Source organism: Gallus gallus, chromosome 28 (genome assembly GCF_016699485.2).
Source record: "Gallus gallus isolate bGalGal1 chromosome 28, bGalGal1.mat.broiler.GRCg7b, whole genome shotgun sequence".
Classification (NCBI taxonomy): domain Eukaryota; kingdom Metazoa; phylum Chordata; class Aves; order Galliformes; family Phasianidae; genus Gallus; species Gallus gallus.
The window spans coordinates 4,257,052-4,278,355 of record NC_052559.1 but is presented as its reverse complement, the minus strand read 5'-3'; the positions used below and the strand labels follow the sequence as shown (position 1 = coordinate 4,278,355).

Below are 21,304 nucleotides of genomic sequence, written 5' to 3'. Positions count from 1 at the left end.
TGTTAACTGATCTTTCTTTTTAAGACTGTTTGCTTTTCTTATCAACATGAGGATTGTGAATGGGAAGAAATCTCCCTTTGAAGAAAATACTTCCACTGGGATTCCAGCGCGGTGCTGACTTGTCTGGAGGGTTTGTTTAACTTAATGTTGAATTTCACGCTGGAGAAAGAAGCCAGATTGGGAGTTCTGGAGTCTCTCTCTGCCTTCTGCTGTCTCGCAGGGCAGGAAGAAGTTTCTCTCTGTGCCCTGGGAAGGCCCTCATCTCCTTCCTGCAGCCATGGGGAGCAGCAGGCCGAGCAGCCTCCTACAGACCAGAGCAGCACAATTTACCCTTAAGATGGTCTTTAAGACTTTGAGTTAACCCTTCAAACATAACTTGATTTCCAATTAAGACACGGTAACGCATTTGTAAGTTGCACCTGCACTTGTTTTGCTGCTTATTGGCCTTGGCAGATACAGAGAACACCTTTAAAGTGGAAAGCTGAAATTGGTAAGAAAGCTTCGAATGGAAACTGCAAACCAGCAGCAGAGCAGTTATCGTGAGATCTGACTTCCTGTACTCAGCAGATAGCGGTATTTTTTTGGTCGAAAGGACACTCCACCCTTTTATTGCCCTTATGGGAATCAAATCTGTGTATAAAAAAGGGCATTTTGCAGGACGTGCTGCTGGCGGGGTTTGGTTCTCTGTGTTCTGGGGTCAGATCTGCCCTTCGGTGACAGCTGAGTTCCGCACACAGCTTTGCCATTTGCCCCAGATTTTATTTATGTTTTTTAAGGGGAGGGGTTTAAAGAAGGTGATGTGCTGCATTTTAATAAATGCTCCCTTTGATTCCCATCTGCGTATTTTTGGACGCATAGAAAGGCGGTAGGAAAGCTGGATCTGTTTTTGGGGTTGCGTTTCTCTCCTTTTTTTCCTTCTCCCTGTATAACTGAAGGCTCTGTGCACACACAGCTGCATGCACAGCAAACTGCAGCCCAACTTCACTGGAAGCACTGAGGTGTTTCGTATCAATGTGTTCCCATAATGGCCAATATCTGGAAGAACACTGCTAACGTTGCTTACAGGTTCCTGATTGCTGCATGGAAAGCAAGCTGTGCCTTCCCTCTCGTCTGCCAAGGTGCTGCCATGCAGGTGGTAACCCCAGCACTGATGCAGGAATTACATATTGGCTGTTCTATAATATTACATTATAGAACTTCAAATCTATGGAACCAGGGGTGTACCAACGTGCTTTTATTTAGGGAATGCTTGCAGCTATGCTAAAAAACTGCATGCACGGAAATGGTTTAATGACAAAATAACTCCAAATTGGTTTCTGGCTTAAAAACTTTTGAAGTAGAGGAAGAGAGGAAGAGAAATGGTGGTGGAGGGAAATGAGAGCTCTGGTCAGGGTCTGTGTTATGGGGAGTGTTCCTTTGGAGCAGCCGTGCTGAGCAGAAATGAAGTGCTGTGACAAAGAACAGCTTTTTCCTTTGCCCCCCCAGCTGCCTCAGGCCAGAGCTGGTCTGTTCTGCTGTCTGCAGCTCTTACCTTGGGCACAGAGCACAGGGATGGGAATGCTGCAGTGTAGGCTCGCTGAGTTCTTGTGGCTCAGGGAATGAATACAGGTGGTGAGCACTGAAGAGGCAGCAGGCCGAGGAGAGGAGCAAACACAGAGCCTGCAGTAATACCGGATAGCAGTAAAGCAATTGCTTTTAGTTTTGGCACAGAGCTCCAAAAGTGTTTATTGAAGGGAGTGCTGGTGAGATGAATGGCACACCAAAGCTGCATAACCAGGTCGGTTTTGAGGTCTGCTGTAATTCTTGATCTCCTGTGCTTCCTCATTTCTATGTTTAAGTGCAGTAGGAAGACAAATGGTGGTGACCTCCCCGTTACGTTGTGCTGGGTACGTACTGAGGACATGAAGCAACTCCCCAGCCCAGCATGCCTTATAGGAGGTTCCTTAGGAGAGACCAGCACCTGCTGAAGCACTTACTTCACGTTTGGCACCAATCCCAAGCAAGCCTTTTTGTAGCAACAAAAACATATGTACGGAGCAGGCAAAAAGCACAGCTCGTTCCAACGCTGTGCCTTCACAGCTCTGCGCCGGGGGCTGGAACACAGTGCAGTGCTCCTCTGCTCTCGTGTGCCTGTGTTGTAATGTTGTGTCAGGGGATGGAAGTGCAAGGTGGGGGGGTCCAGGTGGTGCTTTGTGGATGGGATCTCTGAGCTGTCTGATTCAGGTGTTCCTGCTTGGACCCAGAAGTGCCAGCACGCCATCAGCACAGCATTCCCGTTGCTCCTCTCTGAGTGGTACCATCACCATCAGCACTGCTCAGCCCCACTGCCACCACTACTGCTGAGCACAGGGCTCTGCTTCGGCCTCACTGCCAGCATGAGCAGCATGGCTCTGCCTCACCTTGCTGGAAACATCTCTGCTCCACCTCAGAGGCAATATGGTGAAGCTGTAGTGCTGTTTCCTTTGCTGTAAGAAGGGGTAAAGAAACAAAGCACAAGTATAAACATCCAGCTTGGGTGATGCCCTTTGTTTTCTAGTACTTCTCCAAACTTTGCTCTTCAAAACTCTGGCATTGCAAGGCAAAGACTTTAGGATCTCTTTGAGTGGAACTAAACCAGATTTGTTGATGTACACACTACGGTACCTTGGCAACCACACTGCACCTAGTCCAAGAGCTGAACGTTCAGTCTTTAAACAATTCTTTGCTACCCATCTAGGAATGTTCTTGCATCTCAGAGTGCAGAAGCAGCCAGTTGACATCTAGCGAGGAACAACACAGCTGATAAAATCCGTGCTGCTCCAGGGTGGGAGGAGAGGCACCTTATGTAAGCACAGTTCTGAGCTGCAGCTCCTCGCCTTGGAAGATGCATCCCAGGGGGTGGGAGTGGTGTGTTCAGATGGCTGCAAATTCTACTGCATCGGTGTAAAATAGGGCTTTGGTGGCTTTATTTTCCTTTCTCTTTTTGTCCTGAAAACCTGTGTCACTGCACCTGGTGCAGGAGTCACACTCCTGGTGCAGACAACAAGAGCACTTACCTGATGGTGGGAAGCAAGCATCTCTGCTACCTAGATTGCTACCAAGTGTGTTTGGTTAAACCGTACACTCCATACACTGATCTGACTTCCTCACACGTCGGCTGTGTGTGTGCCCAGCTGGTTGGGTTTGATGATAGAGGCATGGCTGGACTGATACGGGTTCTTTACTCCTGCTTTAGCAGTGCAGCAGGTGACAGAAGGACCGTGTGCTTCCATGGGGCTGCTCTTTGTTGGAAATGGAATGTGATTGTTGATTCCACAGCAGTCCCTGTGTGCTGTCACAGAGGTTCTGTGTGGCAGAGGAGTGGTATCCTCATGAGTTAAATCCATACTGTTGCAGGTGGTATCCATTCTCAGTGATCAGTGATATGGGGAAGAGTTAATTAAAAGCTGAAAAACAACTGTGTGACCCTTACACTTTCCTCTTTGTTTTCTTTTAGTTACAGTTGCAGAAAACCCAATATTTGCAGCTGGGACAGAGTCGTGGCCAGTACTATGGTGGGTCGCTGCCAAATGTGAATCAGATTGGAAACAGTGCCATGGATCTGCCCTTCCAGGTGAGTTTGGTTGGGGTGCTTCTATTCTATGTTCTGTGTTTTGCCAGTAGCTGCTGGTTCAGAGCACAGCACCAGTAACACAACTCTGCTGTAAAAACTGTTGCTTTTTGGGTGGAGCATAGTTGTGTATGGGATGAGTGGGAAGATCTGGTGGTAGATGTTAGTTCTGCTGTCCTTGGTTGTGCTGTTTGTGTCAAGACCAGGGAGAGACAATGCAGTTTCATCAGCAGTCATTTGTAGCATTTTCTGTTTTTGTGTAATACCACATTCACAGTGAGATCTTCTGCAGAGGTGCTGCAGACTTGAAACAGAAGTAGAAAGAGATGATGTGAGGTGATGTGGCAAGTGTTGGTAGAAGGAAGTGCTGAAGAATGCAGCCCGGGGCAGTGAGCATGTTGCATGGCAATGATGTGTGGGATTTTAGGGGAGGAAGAGGGAGAATGGGGCCAAACAGATTTCAGAGCTGTCAGATTGCTTTGGACTGGCAGTGAAGTAAGCATAGGGGTGTAGCAGCTGCTGCTGTGACGCTGGAGGTACGTTAGAAGGTGTTGTGTAGTGGATAGGATTAGACACCGGTACTTCTGGGACTCCTCATTTCTGTATTTGATTGGCCTAGGGTGCTTAAGGAAATGAGAAGTTGTGCGTTAGTTCACCTTGTTCGAGTAGTAGCACCTTTTATCTTGCAAGGATGTGGTGAGAAATAAATGCTGTAGGTTGTGGTTTTCTGATGAAGGCTGGCTTAGTGAGAAGTCATTGATGGTAACCGCTGATGGTGCTTTTCTGAAGTCCGTGTGGGCAGCTGAATTCAGGGATGTTCTTAAGAGCTTAAATCTCATACAAGAGGAGAGGCAAACAGCCGCTTCCATATGGTGGCCTGCAGGGAGTGCAGCTCCTTACATGGCAAACCTCTGCAGTCTGTAGTGCTGTCATACAGGCATCTGGCCTTAAGGCCTGCAGGTTTAGTCAGTATTGTCCTGCTGAGGAGGCTCACAGTTGCAGGTTCCTTTCAGCAGCAGTATTTCAGCATTGATGACAGTCCTTGCTGGCTGTTACAGCACAGCTGTTACATGGGATTGTTCCATTCTGAAGCTAGCAGAGTTCTCCTAAGGAAGCATTCAAACATTTATGAGTGCCAAGAGGAGGATGCAGAAACAGATTTAAACTCTGGGTTTTTAATATGATTTTTGCAAAAATAAATAAATAAAATCCAGAGGTGGCACTGCAGGGGTGAGCAGCAGCACAGTGTTGTATCACCGCTGAGTGCTTTCCAGGTTTTTCAGTTCTAAGCTGAAATGCAATGAAATTTGCAGGGATCCTCGTGCAGTGTGCGGGGCAGGGGCAGCCTCGTGCCCTGCAGTGTCTGAGCATCTTGGTTCTTTGCATTGCAGCACAACGGAGCTCTGGCAGAAACCTTTGGAGCAGTTCCCGTCTCTTTGGTAAACAAGTACTTAGGTTTGTGCAAATACGTATTTAGGACTGGTGTACTGTTTGCCCAGGTAGATACGTATTTTAGCACACGTTACACTTTTCCTGGTATGCACAGTATTTATTTGATTCACCGTCCCAGCTGGGAAGGAGTTGTGGTCTGTCACATAAATACGGGTGTTGCCATGCATCCCGGTTTGGAACATGCATAAGAATTCCTGTTGCAGCCTCTCCGGACTCGCTGTGGTCTGTCATGTGATTCCTTATGATTTATGGGGGATTAACTTGACGCAGACGGTGGTTCCTTTGGCACTGTCTTGGCCTGATTTAAGCAATCTCTGAGCATGTGCACTTAGCCTGCATGTTAAACTCCATTGGGAAGGGCAGAATGATTCCCCAGTACGTGCTGCTTGTCACCCAGGGGCGGGCGGTGGGGACCACTCCTCGCTTCCCCCTCTTCCACCTCCCTGCTTTTGGTTTCTTCAGTCAATGCCTCAATAAATCTTAAAGGGACACTGTTGCTGTAGAGCTCTGAGCTTTTTCCTTCCTGTCTGTGAGTATTTGGGCTTTTTCCTCGTGTTTTGCAGAGTTTTGGTTCCGATCTCAAACCATGGAGTACATTTTAGGGAAGTGAGGCAGTTCCAGCCGTTCCTTTCCCAAGGAACCATCCCAAGGCTCAGATCTATTTTTTGTCATCTTTTCCATTTTTCTCAAGCAAGTTAGGGATCCACTTGGGATTTTTGTGCCTGCAGAGCCAGAAAGCCCCACAGGTCTTTGCCGGGTTCATTGCAGCCTCCCCGTGGCAGGGCACACTCCTTGCTTCCTTGTGCCACAGTTACACTCAGATGAGGCTTTTGTTAAGCTTTTATATGCAAGTCGTGTCATAAAACTTGAGGAAAAGCTGCCTTGCATGCAGCTTTGTGTGCCAGTGCATGCTGGCTTCCTTTGAAGGTGCAGCTGAGTCTGGCACTGCAGTCCATGTGCTGCAGGCCAACTTCTCTTTTGGTTCACTTTGTGCTTGGGACCACTGGCGTGGGAAGTGCTGCTCCTGTTGGCCTTGTGCTGACCTGCAGGCTTCCCAGCATTTGGGGGTCAGTTCTGCGTGGTGCCAGTTAGATAGAACCGGAGCATTGCTTAATGCTTTTAGCGGAGATTAAAGCCGCGACTTAAAATTGAGATGCTCTGACTTGAGATTTCTGAGTATTGGTGCAAGGAAGTCGTACTCGTTAAGGAACTGCAGCAGAGCACCGTGTGATCTGCAGTCAGGAGAGCGTTACCAAGGCACTGTGCTCTGCTGATGCTGACTTACTGACTGAGGGGATGTTCTGCTGCAAGCAGTGTTGGCCCTCGGACTGGAGGTAACAGCACAGACACTGCATCCATGTACACTGATACAGGCTGGGTATGTCCAGAGGGGAGCAAAGCGGTCATTGCTGGAAAGAAAAGAGTTAAAAATGGTAGGAGGGCACCTTAATGAGTTATTGCAAACAAAACAACTCAAAATAAACACAAGTTTCTTTTTAGAGGCGATCATCTCAGCAACCTTAGCTGTACACTTTGAAGTGAAATAAGATGAGCGTGGAAGGCAGATGGCTGCATGGCTCAGCAGGCAGGGAAGGGAGTTTGCTGCATGTGGTACCTGAATGGAGGAGGAAACTTTGGGTTTCCAAGCAGGTGGGGTTGGACTCAGCGAAGCTGTTGGCATTGGCAGGGAGGGGAGGGCTGTGCAGCCCCAGAGGCCCATGTATTGCTGGTGAGGTGGGAGGGGAGGTCGGCGGTTGGCGCTGCCTTCCCCCCTCCCTGCACACACACACAGTGCGAAGGGCTTTTGAAATGAGAGCTCTCAGCTCAGCCTGGGAATTCATCTTCCCCGCCCTCCCTGGGGCATCTCAGTCCTGGGATGGGCTGCTGACAAGCAGGCGCTCTGTGGGACGGAGGTGCTGATAAGATTGAGAGGGGATCCATCCACCTCGGTTCACTGTGCAACCTGAACCACATAAAGGCCTCTCCGGAGATGCCGAGCGCTGTAACTTTTTCCAGACAGAGGAGGAAGGAAACTGCTTTTATTTTTTGTCTTCTTTTTTTCCTTAATGTCAGTGTCCCCTTAAAATCATTATGCCGAAAGGAGAGGTGAGAGAAAGTCTTGAGAGTGTTAGGATCTCTGCGCATCTTCGTCCTGCATCTTCTCCTGCCCGTGTTCTTCCAGCTCTGGTTGTCAGCATGTTCCTTCTGGATGCATGCTGCATGCTGCACCCAGGAATGTCCGCAGCAGTGGGCAGCTGCTGTCGCTGCCACTTCGGGTGTTGTAGAGACGCAACGGTTGGAGAGCAGCGCTGATGGATGCGAGGGCAGAGCCCACACAGTCTGCCTCTGCTCACCTCTGATCTCTGTCTGGGAGATGGCCCTGGTAATTGCTTTCCATGGCTATAGTGAAAGTGGAGAAAAAAATGTAGGTGCTTACATTTGTCCTTATCTTTCCTGGGTTTTACTGCTTAAAATAATAGAACCTCCAGTACGACATAAATAAGCTCTGGGCTGACGGCTCGTGTGTATTTTTCTGCTTATGACCTCACGCATCTCTCTCAGACTCCTTTTCAGTCATCCGGGCTGGACACGAGCAGAACAACCCGGCACCACGGTTTGGTGGATAGAGTTTATCGGGACCGAAACCGCCTGGGATCGCCGCACCGCCGCCCGCTGTCTGTGGACAAACACGGCAGGCAAATATCCTTTGCTGTGTGAGCCGGCAGGGAGAGCCTCCCTTCCACCAGGGTCACCAGTTGTGGTTTTTATACTTCTCTCCTTCCTCCTCTCCTCACCTGTCAGCAGAGTTGCTTCCCATCCCCGTGCAGTTACTGCCATCTGCTTTTCTGAGCTGTGATCTGCTCTGTAAATACCTCCTGTTCTGAGTGCGCGTTTGCCTTCACCCATGGCTCAGTTCTGAGGGTGGGTAACAGTGCCCACTGAGCTGAAAGGGACTGAGCTCCTTTGATGGAAGAGACAAAGCAGTTTTTGTGAAGCCGAGTTTCCCTTCAAAACTGAGCAGATCCGAACCAGAATAATGCTCTGCAGTTCAGTGTGCCTTTTATTACCAGTTGATTCATCCGCTTAACATCTGCTCGGCGCTGTTTCTTACTGCTGGTCGTAAGATGAATTAGCTTTTTATTGCTGACTGGCTTCAACTGTGGTGTGGTCACACTGGTTTGATGGGGCCGGGGGCTGTAAGCAGGACAGGGAGAGCTGCTGCCTTCTCATTAGGTGCTCAGAAGGGGAAAAGGGCTACGATTGTCCCATTGCTTAAATGTTCCAACAAGCAAAATAATATTTCTGTTTCCAGCGTTCTCAAAGTCCATCTGTTCCCCATAGGGGTCTGCTTTGCATGTCTCATGTGAGCCTAGTGCTTTGGCAGGGTAGTTTGAATTACTCCTCAGGAGTGCATTTCCTGTAGAGGCGTTCTTGCCCTTAACTGCCTCATCACGTGGACAGCTGTCCGTACGGCACTGTGTATCTGTCACCTCCGTCAGACACGAGCTGGAGAAGGTTGGTAGCACAGCACAGTGCAGGGCTGTGGGTTTGGAGAGCTCTGATACGCAGCACGGCCTCATTGCTGTCCACTGCAGCTGCTCGTGTGAGCTGCCGCCACTCACGGGGCGTGGAACCTGATTTCTTTTTTCCTTCTGTGCTTGTTCCTTTAGATGGCTGGCCTTTAAGATTGAGGTGTCAGGCGTTGTGATCTTCTTAAAGGTCATTTTTCCCTCCCTGTGTTGCAGGATTGCTTGCCTTTCAAGATTGGCACAACCAGGGGATGTGTAAGAAGCTTTCAGCTGGAGCCGAGTTATTTGATGGTGCTCCATCTCAGCAAAGCATATCAAATTATTTTCTAGCTGTGGCAATCAGCTTTTCCTGTATCCCTCTCAATCCCGTTATTGAAACAATTACTTTTCAACCTCGAACTAATTTATTCTGTAAATTGATTGTTTCCCAAAGAAATTATGCCTGGTATTTACCAAAAATAGATTTGTTTTTTAATGTAGAGCAAATGCAGATTTCCCTGAGCCGGCTGCGTTTATCTGAGATGGAGCATTATTCACTTAGAGGAGCCGATGATCAATTTTTCCTTTTCTGTGTCTTCCCCTCAGGACAAATTCAGACTCTGCCTTGCACCAGAGCACGATGACTCCAGCTCAGCAAGAGTCTTTTTCGGGAGGATCGCAGGACATGCAGCAGAAAAGAGGTCAATAGGATATGGGTCTGAATTTGTCAGTTTTCCATTGATGACTTAAGAGGAGTTTCTCATCGTTAACTCCATTAAATACTAGCTACCAGCAATTAAATTCTGGAAATCGATCATGCATTGAAATATTAAAGGCTGCTGAACTTTATTTCTGGCAAAGTAATCGGATGGATATCTGACTTTCCATCCGAGACCAAAGGTTTGATGTGCAGAGCTGCAGATCCATCATAAAAGCCTTCAGAGTTTGAGTGTAATTCTTCACGTGCAGTTCCTCAGCAGAATGCATTGGCTGCTCTGACAGGTCTTCAGTCCTGCATTGTGTGCACACTGACTGTCAGAAGTGGCACCAAATCACCAGGGGCTTTTTGTCCTGGAGTCCTCCATTCTTTGGGGAGGCATTCAGAGTGTGTTTCACTCTTGCATAAGCGTGGTGCTGTCGGGTGTAATGAAGGTACACTATTACAAAGTAGTAAGATTTCCAGTCTTTATGGGGTTGAGATCCTCTGTGAGGGCACTCTGAGAGGCACTGCTTACAAATGGTGCTCTCTGATAATAGCTCTACAAACCAGGAGCAGCACAGCCCTCAGGCACTCACCATTTTGGTGCCCTCTGCTGGCCCTTGCTTCTGCTGTCAGTGCATGAAGTACATTAATTGCTCCTAAACCAGTTTAGAAAAATGTATTCCTTAAATAACAGAGATGGGTGAGGGCACAGAGCTTGGATGTGTGTGCACTGTGCTGCAGCTCTTCCAGAGATTACTTCTGGAGTTGCAGGACATGGAATAACAATCATCTTAGATGGTATTGCATAAATATGGGTTTAAACATGGAACTCCCCCTGTCATCAGTTTGAAGGGCTGCTGCTGTTACATCACTCTCAGTGGACTTTCTTTTGCTGTATTTTGCCACCTTGCTGTTAGCACGAGGAAATTTGAGCAATGCTGTTTGCTTTGAACAAACGTGCTTGGAATATGGGGGAGGAACAGCTTCAAAGCACTTCTCTATCCCAGGGGATGTGGTTTGGGGTTTTGTCCTTCAGGGGTTGTCCTCTTGGCCACCCCTTAGGTGTAATAGATGTGTATCACTTATGTAAGATGCAAGAGAAGGGGAAGAACCAGGTCTCAGGATACCTTTTTTCCATTTACTTACAACTTGGAGGCAAACGCTTCTTAAAGCACTGCAGAGTGTTTGTCTGCCTCGTGTTTGTTGTAACTTCTCACAGTGGTGAGCAGTGCTGTGCTTTGTGTTGAGTGAAAATCGCTCACTGGAGTGCTCTTTGGAGCAGTGACACTTCTGATCTGAACACTGATTTCTGAGAAGCTGCCCTTTGTTTCCACATTTTAGTTTTGCTGCTGACCGTCCCTGGGATGGAGGAAGCCACCTCTGAGGCAGACAAAGCCCTCTCTAAGCAAGGATGGGACACTAAAAAGGTAGGAATCTCCTATTTCAAAGTACAGAGCTTTCATTTCCTAAACATATTTAGGTAAACTAATGCTCTAAATATTGCCAATCAAAGCGAACTGCTTGCAGAGATGAGAATTACATTCTATGTTTAGCAACAAATCACAATACATTAGATCAGAACGGCTCTTTGTATGCATTTTGATTGTATCAGGAGAAACTCTTATTGAAACCTGAGCCTTGCTGGGCTGGTAAAGCAAAAAAGATGACAGGTCTGTTCTGAGACCTTCACAGAACTCTCGTGTAGGAGAACAGCTCTACTTTAGAAATGAATTAAATAAGATTTTCTGAGTAAACTATGTCGTAAGCATTAATTCCTAGCAATATCTTTGCCTATAAAAATGTCTTCCTTCTATTTTAGACTGGGTCATCAAGACCTAAATCATGTGAAGTTCCAGGAATCAAGTAAGTTTTGAGCAATTTGTTTTAGAGAGCACTGAGATCTATAGGAAAGAATGTTGTACATTGAACGTTTGAGTTTTCTGCAACAGCCTTTGACTGTGTAACTGTGGAACAGATGTAAAATAAGCCAAAGCTGCTGCTGGTGTCCCCTTGGCTGCCATGTCTCATTTTGTAGTTTCGGTAGACCAGTTAATGTTTCTGTTAATTCACCTCCCTTTTTTGAACGTGATTTTGCATGGATCTGCCCAGGCTGAAATTTCAACTGAGCGGTGGCTTTTTCCCTCTCTCCCTTTTTTAGCATCTTTCCATCAGCTGACCAGGACAACACTACAACCCTGATTCCTGCTACGCATAACACGGGCGGCTCCCTGCCGGACCTGACAAACATCCATTTCCCTTCCCCCCTCCCCACGCCGTTAGATCCTGAGGAATCCACGTTCCCTGCCCTGAGCAGCTCCAATAGCACTGGGAACCTTGCTGCCAACCTGACTCACCTGGGCATCAGCACTGCCACTCAGGGTAAGGTCGTGGCTCTGCAGTGTTGTGGCAGGTCGTCCCTCACACCTCTGCCTCGTGGCGTGGAAGCTGCCCTGCTGGGTGGTTCTTCACTGCTGATGGACTATTATAGGACAAACTACAGCATTCAAAGCACTTCCCTCTTGTAGTTAATTGTACTTAATCCCAGCACCGTTTGCATTTTGGAAATACCTCAAGTAGATCTTTGGTTTTCATTCTTTGAGGATGTTATTTTTTTCCAGTGTGAGGATTCTTTTGAAGAGAGAACATTTCCTTGCTTCCCCTGAAGCAAATTCTGTCTTTTGGGCAATCACAATAGCACAGAGCCCTTACAAGGTGTGCTGGTTTTTGGGCATTTGATTGCCTGATTCTTGAAAGCATCCCAACTAGTCAGGGTACAACGACAGGGGAGGGCTCTGGGGAGCAGCACCACATCCATCCCAGCACCTCCCAGCAGATCAGCACAGTGAGGCTGAGCAGTGTTTGTTGGGACTTTTGGGCTCTGGCAGTTCTGATAGTTTGATTGAAAAAAAAAAAACAAAACAACATAGTGATGAGCAGATGATTTCAAGACTCGTTAACTGAAGCAATTGGCATAAAGTGCTGATGGCTGTTTGTTTCATCATTGTGCTAGGTTCTACCTGAGAGTAGCTGTGCATAGAGTTGCCTTTTGTGTTGCTAGTGCTGGCTGTGGTCACTTGATTCCCAGAACAGGAAAAAAGTGCTTTGTCCAAAAATAGAGGATGTGTATTTCCTGTGTTAGGCAGGATTTACTTCCCTGCTTAAAAAGCCGCTCTTATATTGGAGAAAGGAAAGGATTCTAATCGGGTTAATGTGGTGCTATGGCTCAGCTGTCAGCTTTAAGCACGAATTAAGAGCACAGTGCTGTTCAGTCACTTTTCTGGTCTCCAAACAACCTGCACAGCGCTCCGGAGATGAGCTGTCACTCACACAGAGCTCAGCAAGCGTGCATTAGGAGAGGCAGTGTGCACGTGGAGGGGACAAACTGCTTCTGTGAGTGAGGCCAGATGGGGCTGCCGAGGCTTCTTTCTTTCTTTTCTTTTTTCATTACCCACAATTAGCAAAGTAAATGGGATAAAACCAAACCGGTTGGTGTGTAATTGCTTTGAAAACACTTCCTGATCTATGAAAGATACTGCGGATTAGCAAGGTACACTCACTGGTGGTTTTTCTGCTTCTTGTTGGACCCCGTCCCGTAGTTTAAACAACGACATACTCGGTGCTGAGCTGTTTAAAACCCATTTTCTCAAACCTTCCTTTCCTCTCCTTATCTTCTAGATCTTTAGCTGAAAGCAGAAATGCTTTTGGGGCTGCAGTAGGAGCTCTGTGCGCTGTGCAGGCACGCCTGTGGCAGCCCCAGGAAAAGGTGGGGAAGAACACCTGTCAGGTTGTGAGGAACCGCCAACAACTTAAGACTACACATTTGTGCATTTGAGTTTGTCAGCTCGCTGACATGTTCCATGAGACAGTGCTGGTTTGTGCAAACATCATGCGGGAAGCCAGGCAGCCTTCAGAGCGCGCTCAGTGAGAGCCGGTTTGCCTGCTGGCTCCTTGGCAGCCCGGGCTTCCTGGCTCTCTGGCAGCCTGCCTGGAAGCCTTGAGCAGGTGCCAAGTGCCGAGGAGCTCTCAGGCTCTTGTGAATTCCTCCTTTCTGGCAGCCCTGGAAGAGCAGCTCACTAGCTAGATTGTCCTGAAATTGCTTTCCAGGGTGCCTCAGTTCCTCTTGGGTGAGGCTGAAAATAGAGAGGTTTCAAAACTTGCAAATTTTGTCTTGGATTTGAGTAAAACTGCACTGCTTGAATTGTGTGCCCACAGCCCCTGTGAGGTCACAGTTCTGTAGAGCGTGAGGGATATTTGCTGCCTTCCTGTGTGCTGGTGTGCCATCAGAAATGGTGTACATCCTGTGTGACCAGTTTTTCTTCTGCGTTTTCCATTCAATAGGCATTTGGGTTTCTTTATATCACAAGTGCCCTCTGATTAGTCTCACTGCTTATCTGTTATCTTCTTCCTGAAGCTGGAGCTCCTACCAATGGAGCAGGACGTGCTGCTCCTGAGTTCCCTGTGAGAACACTCCGAGTATTTCCGGAGAGCACTGAGGAAGAGCAGTGGTCCGGAGCCGCTCTGCCCATTGCAGTTTCAAGTCACTATTTACCCAGTCCTGACCAACTGTGACTGGCTGAGGTCTGGATTTACCCAGTCCTGACCAACTGTGACTGGCTGAGGTCTGGGATGAACCACGGGGATCTTCCTCTCTTCCAGACGCTCTTTAGCCTGACAGAATTCATTGCAAACCAGCCAGCTTTGTGCCAAGGTGCTGTCGAGCTGCACCACACATTTTTCACAGCGTAGGGACCCTCTGTCCCAGTCTCAGGCACCCGCTGCCCTCTGAGCTGCTTTGTCCCTTCCTGGCAGGGATGACGCCGCCGGCTCCGTCCCAGCAGCACCGGCAGCCCAACGTCAGCCCCCTCTCGCTGAGCGCGGACTCGAGGCGGCCGCAGTCGCAGCAGATGTCTCCGACGCTTTCCCCTCTGTCACCGATCACTCAGGTAGGAGTGCCTGGAGAAGGAGTGCCTGAAAACTAGAGGGAGTTCCCTGGCAGCCCGGGTGACTCTGATTCTTGTTTTTAAGGCCGTGGCGATGGATGCGTTGTCTCTGGAGCAGCAGCTTCCCCCGTACCCGTTTTTTACCCAGACAACTTCCCAGCAACAGCAGCAGCCCCAGGTGGTGAGCAGCCTGCCTCAGAGCACTCCGTTAATGCAGACCTCTGGTTTACAGCGAGGAACACAGCTGCCCCCGCTCTCCGTCACAGTACCTTCCACCATCCCACAGTCGCCCCCGGGCAGCCAGAGCCAGAGCCAGCCGTCCATGGGAATAGACATCAACTCGGTAAGCTGGGGCAGGGCTGGAAATGGAAGTGCTTTCGTCCCAAAACGTGGTGGTGTGCAGCCCGGTGTCCGAGCTCCAGCTGGACGGCCCTTGTAATGGGTGTACCTCTGGGTGCAGTCTGAATACACTTAGAGTGGTTCGATTTAATGCACCTTCAGGTGCTTTGTAGACAGCAGTTGGCTTTAGAATGTGTGCTCAGTGGCTGTAGTTTCATAAAATGGTGTTCTCTGCAGCTCTGTTTGGTGAGACCAGCTCGAACCGTGGATATCAGTGCTTATAGTGCTTCACTGGAACAGGTTGCCCAAGGAGGCTGTGGATGCCCCATCCCTGCAGGCGTTCAAGGCCAGACTGGATGTGGCTCTGGGCAGCCTGGTCTGCTGGTTGGTGACCCTGCACATAGCAGGGGGTCGAAACGAGATGAGCGTTGTGGTCCTTTTCAACCCAGGCCATGCTATGATGCTCTAGCATGCCCTGCATGGATAGGCTGTCAGGCTGTTAAATGAGCGCACCCCCAAAGCACGACAGACATACGGGGCTTTGATACAGAAGCTGCTAACCTGCACTTCCTAAAAGCTGGGGAGAAGTGTGCTCTGCCACTGTGCCCTGCTCTGTCAGGTGTGGTTGTGTGACCCTCCTGGCAGCACTTACAGTGACAGCGGTTGGGTAATGGGGAGAGCTCACTCTGAGGTGGTGGAGCACCAGGTTGTGGCCTGCTTTGTGGAGGAATTGTTAGCAGTCTGTGCTGGTAAGTGCTTCTGGGAAGGAGCTGCTTTCATGGCAGCGTTAGAAGGGGAAGGACAAAGCAGTGGTGGGAAGGAGTCCAACGCACTCAAACTGTCCCAGTGTTCTGATACCTACGGAGCTACCTGGACAGGTGACTCTGATTTCCATTCTCTGCTTTCTTTGTTGCTTTTCTCATCCTTAACTTCTTTATCACCTTAACTTTTAGGGTGCTGTGCAAAGAGCTGTTCTTGCTGTCTGTATTCTGTTCAAATGCTTGGAGAGCTGTCATTTGTTCAGGTCGAGGATTCTCTGTGACATAAAACCAAAAAGGCAAACCTCTGAAAAGACATTATTGGGAAGATGGAGAACAGGGTCAGTATCACCAGTGTGAGCCTCCAGAATGCAGTGGGAATTCTCAGATGATGTCTGTTGCACATCCTGGTTTCAGTGCAGCTTCGAGGAGGGTTTCGGTCCCTGTGGTTGTGTGTGTGCTTCCATCTTGGTAACACAGCCAGGCTATTCCAGACAGGGCAGAGTAATGTGAGACGGACTCTGAGTGTGTTGTAAACACGAGTTGAGAATGTGCGTGTATGGCATCCGAAACTGAGAATAAATTAATTAAGTTATTCTGAGATTTCGAGACTGCTTTTCCCCAGATTATTGTCTGACCAGGCTTTTTTAAATTGAATTTAACTGGAAACTGAAAAAAGAAGAAAGTATTTGAATAGTTGGGCTGTCCAGCAGCAGCGCCGCGCTGTCGGGGTCTGTGCCGCACTCACACCTTAACTCTCCCTCCTGTGGCATTACTCACATAATCTTGTCTTCGTGTAGAGCTGAGAAGTGCTGAAGAGGACGGTTTCTCCCAGCTTCCTCAAGCCGTGTTCACCAAAAGTTGCTAATTTTCCAGCCTTCCATCAAGCCCATGGTCTCTAATTCTGTGTTGTTCTGTAGGCTTCACTCCAGCAGTACCGCAGTAATGCTGGCTCCCCAGCCAACCAGTCTCCCACCTCTCCTGTCTCCAATCAAGGCTTCTCTCCTGGCAGCTCCCCTCAAGTAAGGGACTCTGTGCTTCCACAGGCCTTGCTTCTTGTGTCTGTTTTAGTTGAGTCTCTCCATTACTGACCCATAGTTGTCTCACTGTGAGTGTGTGTGCCTCATGCATTACCGATGTCTCATCTCGTGTGCGGTTTCATTCCGTTCCAGAGTTTTTCAATAGCTGGTGAATTGCCTTTTTATTGACCCAAGCTGCTTACTGGGGCACCGCTACGCTCAGTTACTTCTTTGGGGCACACAGCAGCTGTAGGTAGATCCTCTCAGTGAGCAGTGTTGTGTAGGAGCTGAGGGTGAGGATGGGAGGGAGAGGAGGAAGCTTGTGAGTAGATCCATGGGGCTGCCCCGCTCCCAAATCCCACCTGTAGGAACAAGGTGAGCAAAATTCTTACAGAGCATCACAGCAGGGGCAGAAAATCCATTTTCTGTTTCAGGATTTAATGTTGAAGGCTGTAAGGAGGATCCTGTCTAAATAAGTGCTGCCCCTTCCTGGTTCCGAAGCAGAAGCTGCCCCTCTCCTTGCCTTCAGCCGCAGGAGGGTCAGTGGTCAGCTCAGCACAGAGCTGGGTGTCAGGGCTGCGTGCATTTTCCTAACCCTTGCTTAATTGCTTCTTAACCTTTTTTCTGACAGTTTGTTGCGTTCTGTGTGTGCCCCGAAGGAAGCAAGCAAGCTTAACTTCGCTGGCTGGCACAAGGAGCAAAGCTGCAGGCAGCCATGTTGTGTGTTCCCAGCTCTGGAGGGCACTTGGGCAGCCCAGGAGATTTTGATTTTGTGATTTTCTTTCCCCTTTGACTTCTCAGTGGCTCTTGGTTTTATCCACAGGCTCGTAGCCCTTGGGGAAAGCCTGTTGTCACTGAGGGAAGAGAAAGCAGCTCAGGAAGAAAGCAAACAACAACAGGTAGTGATGATGGGGGCAGCTCCCAGGTAGTAGGAATTGTAGAATGGTAGAAGCAGATTGGTTCCAGCAGCAGAACTGCCTGTTGTGGAGCAGTCTGCTTCTGGCTAACGAGCCTGCAATCAAGGAGGTGCAGCCAGGACAGCACTTGCTCCTTCTTCTCCCATTACTTTTAGGTTAACTCATCCTGCAGCGTTGCACTGCGCTGTTAGTGACATGTCACGTACGGTTCATTCACCAGAAGTTGCTTTTCATCTTTGCACATCTCCTGATCGATTTGCTCTCATGTTTTAGCTGTCTGCTTGTTACCTGGAGGTCTTCCTGTTCCAACACGAATTGAAAAGCTCTGCTTGTAGTTCTCAGCTTTGTGTGTGCATGGCTTTTCACTGGCAGTGGCTTGTGCTTTCCTCCTCTAACACCTGGTGTACAATTCCAATTAGATAGAAATCTGCTTTTTTTTAGTGGAATGGCTGAATGCTGGATACGTGGTATGTATTTTCAGGCTAATAATTTAAGCCAGGGGTTTGTGGTTTTGTTTTCTTTTTCTCCTTGCAGTCACCACATCATTAACCCAAGAAGATGAACTGTTGACAAAACAGACCTCATCTAGTGTTTCTGTAGGACATGGTGGTAGCAAGATGTTCTTCACGGAGTTGTCAATAAATTATTCCGGGACTCCGAAGTGTTGATGTAATGACATTCCCAGTTGATTTCCTTTGGGAGTTTCAGTGCTTACAAATGCAACAACTGCTGTACTTCAGGGCTGAGAAACAACGTGGGCCTGTGAGTTTGGTTAGCAGTCCCGAATGTAGGCTGCCACGAGCGGGTTTTGGTCTCTGTTGGTTGCTGTCCGTGTTTCCCAAAGCTTTCAGGATGGGAGCAGTGCTTAGCAGAATGTGAAGATCTGAGGTTGTGCCTTGCTTCTAAAGCTCCTGCACCAAAGAGATGTCAGAGGTGGCAGGAAAATACCCAGACCTCGGTCCTCCTTGGAGCGCTCAGATCAGCGCTGGAAACACAGCTGTTATCCAGAGCAGCTCTGGTTCACACTGAGCAGTGATGTCCTGAATGCAGTTCTCCATCAGATAGTGCTGTCGGACATCACAGGGCCCTGCAGCACTGGGGATGGGGCCTCTCCTGCTCTGCTGCAGAGGGCTGCTCGGGTTACTGATGGCTCTGCTGAGTGGGGCTGAGTTGGAGTAGCACTGAAATGCTGCTCCAAGGATAGCTGGGCAGCCAGCAACATGTCAGCGTGGTGATGAAGCAGAGCACGTTTAATTACCGAGATTATTGAGTACAGCTTCTGTGGGAGGGCTTTGCTTTCTGCCGCCAGGCGCCGTGCAGCTCTTGCTCTGCAGTTGGGTTCCACCCCGCTGCCGTAGTGGGACGCCCGGGAGGACTGAAGGACCGCTCCCAGGAGCAGCAGTTGCCCATTTTCACCTCTTTCTGAGGAGGGCATTGGGTCGCACAGATCCCATTGTAGTTTTGCAGTCATAGCTGTGACAGATCATAAGTGAGTGCGGTGAATGAGGACTTCATTTCTGCCCGTGTTGAGCGCTCAGGCTGTGTAGGAGGAGCGGCTCCGTGTGGTTGAAGTGTTTCCTCCGGAGAAGTCCCGCTGTGATCTCCTGTCACAGCAGTCAGGCAGCTCTCTCTCCTCCCCTGAGGCCGCACTCTGACGGACAGCGGAGGGTTCTGCCTGAAGGCAGGATGGCTTTTGTTAGCTTTAAAAGGAATATTACATTGCTGCTTTTCTGTTTTTCTCCTCTCGTGAGGAGTTCTGTGCCAAACTCCTCCTCCTCGCATGCAGCCTGCAGGTAAGCTGAGATGTGCTGCTGGTGCAGGAGGACGCTCAGGGTGCGATGTGCTGTTTGTGAGATGCTCTGTGTGCTGTCGGGGACGCATCCCACATCCCAGCACCCCGAGCTGTGCTCAGTGCTTCTCCCTGTGCTGCTGCAGCTGAATTGTCTCTCCAGTGCTGTAGCTTAATGTCACATGCTGCCTGTGCTGTTTGGGAGAAGGTTCAGAGCCCAGATACGTAGCTGAAGCATCTGGGAAGCGCTATGTGAAATGTTTTGTTGTCCTCTTTTCCCCCCAAGGCTTAAGCAAACTCTCCACACAAATCAGTTTTAGGAGCCCGTCCCCACGTGGGCCGGCGGTGGTGGTGAATCAGGAGTGATTGCTTCGTGGCAGCTCTGGGGCAGTGCTGGGCAGTGTTGGAGCACTGACCCGCAGCTCTCGGTCGCTTTGTCGTGCCGGAGGGGCCGGCAGAGTCAGCAGGGGGTGCAGCTCTGCTGGGCTTCTTGCACAGAGCTGCTGGTTGTGCTTCGTGATGGCTCTTCTGATCTGCAGCTGCAGTGCAGAGTGCAGCGTGTGTTGCAGGGGAGCTGTGCAGAGCTGCAGGGCTGTGCCTTGCAGGAGATCCGCACGGGGCTCTCGGCGCTGTCTGTCTGCACGGGGGCCGTCCTTCACAGCAAAGCCGCGGTGATCCGTGTTTCTCATGCGGCCCAACGCGCTCGTCTGCATTTGTACCTCAGCAGCTTCGTGTCGTGTGTCCTCCAGGCAGTTTGTTGGGTCCCTGATGGTGTCTCTGTGCCCCTCGAAGGGCCGCGTGGCGCAGTTGGGTCCGTGCAGAGGGAGCGCTGAGCGGCGCTGCACAGCGGGAGGCATCGGCCGTGGGCTGGGGCCGCTCCGTGGGTTCCTCTGTCTGAGACCTTTGCACCATAAAGACTCTGTTTTGTTTTCAGCATTCTTCCATTCTGGGGAGTGTATTTGGTGACTCCTATTATGATCAGCAGATGACAGCTAGGCAGGCTAATGCCCTATCCCATCAGGTGAGCAAATTCATCTCCGACTTTCAGCTGTCTCGGCCACTTTCAGCTTAAAATAAATATAATTCAACTTCTGATTATTCTGTGTCAGATCACACTCTGTCCTTTTAATTTTACTTTCTTATTTTCCGTTTGCAACACGTAGGGATTTCTTTTCTCCCCCCCCCTCCCAACTTCTCCGTCCCCATTCCTCCCTCTGAGCCAACATAGCAGATGTTTCTGAATGTGTTCTGCCGAGTTGATTGGATTAGAAATAATGACAAGGCTCTGGCAGCAGGTAAAGTGCCTTCCAGGTAAAATGCCTTCCAGGTAAAATGCCTTCCAGGTAAAATGCCTTGCAGGTAAAATGTCTTCGAGGCGGTGCTTGGTGGGCAGAGGCCCCAGGCGGTCGCATGAATTGGTTGTGTTTTTTCTTCCTTCCTGCTCTGTTTTAAAGCTACCACTTGCAGTAAGAAAAGCACCGCTTTTATTTTGGCATCCTCGTTGCCCCACATCCCCAATTTGGCAGTGGAGTGTTCTGGGGAGTTAAGTAAAGTCACACCAATATTTTGACCAACAAAAGCTAAAGATGAATTTGTTTGCCTGCCTTTCTTCACACCCCTTCCCATCCTTGAGCTCTGTAAGTTATTTTTGCCTCCTTTCCCGACGGTTGGAAGTAACGATTCCTTTGTGCCTTGGTCTTCAGCTTGAACAGTTTAACATGATAGAAAACGCCATTAGTTCCAACAGCCTGTACAGCCCCTGCTCCACGCTTAACTACTCCCAGGCAGCAATGATGGGCCTCACCGGCAGCCACGGCAGCCTGCAGGACTCGCCGCAGCTCAGCTACTCCAGCCACGGGAACATCCCCAACATCATCCTGACAGGTGAGCAAACCCCACGCCTTGCAGAGCCCAGCTGCCCTGGTGCTGCCTTTGTGAGGGGAGAGCTGGGGTGAGAGCCGGGCGTCAGTGCCCTTCGGGACTCTGTTTCACCTCCTGTCGGTGCTGAGTTCCTGGCTGTGGGGCTCCTGCTCCAGCCCTGCCCTCAGCACAGCGCTGCGTGCTGCTGACTCACGCATCCACGGGAGCTGAGCTCCTTCCTCTGCCCAGGCCTGCCAGCAAGGATTATTTCAGTGTTCCATACGGTGGAGAATCTGGTCGCAGTTGGACATTTGGAAACGGTTTCTGCATAGGTCACTGAAAAAGCTGGAGTTGAATCCATCCTTCAGCCCGGGGCTCATACCAATAAGTGTAATGCAAACTGAGGTTATGGCTCCTAAAGCAAAGGGA

General features: G+C 49.4%; 1 protein-coding gene and 2 long non-coding RNA genes across 7 annotated transcripts in view; 2 read left to right on the top strand and 1 right to left on the bottom strand.

The window, feature by feature from the left end:
- Positions 1-21,304, top strand: part of CRTC1 (CREB regulated transcription coactivator 1) — a 40,101-nt gene that overhangs the window by 10,431 nt on the left and 8,366 nt on the right. For 2 of the 5 annotated variants that reach the window (XM_003642883.6, XM_046904703.1), the window contains 13 exons: positions 3,476-3,592; positions 4,981-5,028; positions 7,604-7,741; positions 8,496-8,557; positions 9,157-9,251; positions 10,595-10,680; positions 11,073-11,116; positions 11,412-11,632; positions 14,063-14,196; positions 14,279-14,536; positions 16,211-16,312; positions 19,950-20,036; positions 20,719-20,899. In XM_003642883.6, the coding sequence (XP_003642931.1) occupies positions 3,476-3,592; positions 4,981-5,028; positions 7,604-7,741; positions 8,496-8,557; positions 9,157-9,251; positions 10,595-10,680; positions 11,073-11,116; positions 11,412-11,632; positions 14,063-14,196; positions 14,279-14,536; positions 16,211-16,312; positions 19,950-20,036; positions 20,719-20,899 (1,573 nt within the window). The remainder of the gene's footprint in view (positions 1-3,475; positions 3,593-4,980; positions 5,029-7,603; positions 7,742-8,495; positions 8,558-9,156; positions 9,252-10,594; positions 10,681-11,072; positions 11,117-11,411; positions 11,633-14,062; positions 14,197-14,278; positions 14,537-16,210; positions 16,313-19,949; positions 20,037-20,718; positions 20,900-21,304) is intronic. The other 3 variants (XM_001233251.7, XM_004948902.5, XM_040653773.2) reach the window with 3 other exon arrangements.
- LOC107055366 lies at positions 1,220-4,040 on the bottom strand. The gene is made up of 2 exons (XR_001470445.4): positions 3,036-4,040; positions 1,220-2,465 (listed from the first exon to the last, which is right to left on the bottom strand). It is a non-coding gene; the product is annotated as an uncharacterized LOC107055366 (long non-coding RNA).
- Positions 20,043-20,568, top strand: LOC121107757. The gene is made up of 2 exons (XR_005842170.1): positions 20,043-20,310; positions 20,343-20,568. It is a non-coding gene; the product is annotated as an uncharacterized LOC121107757 (long non-coding RNA).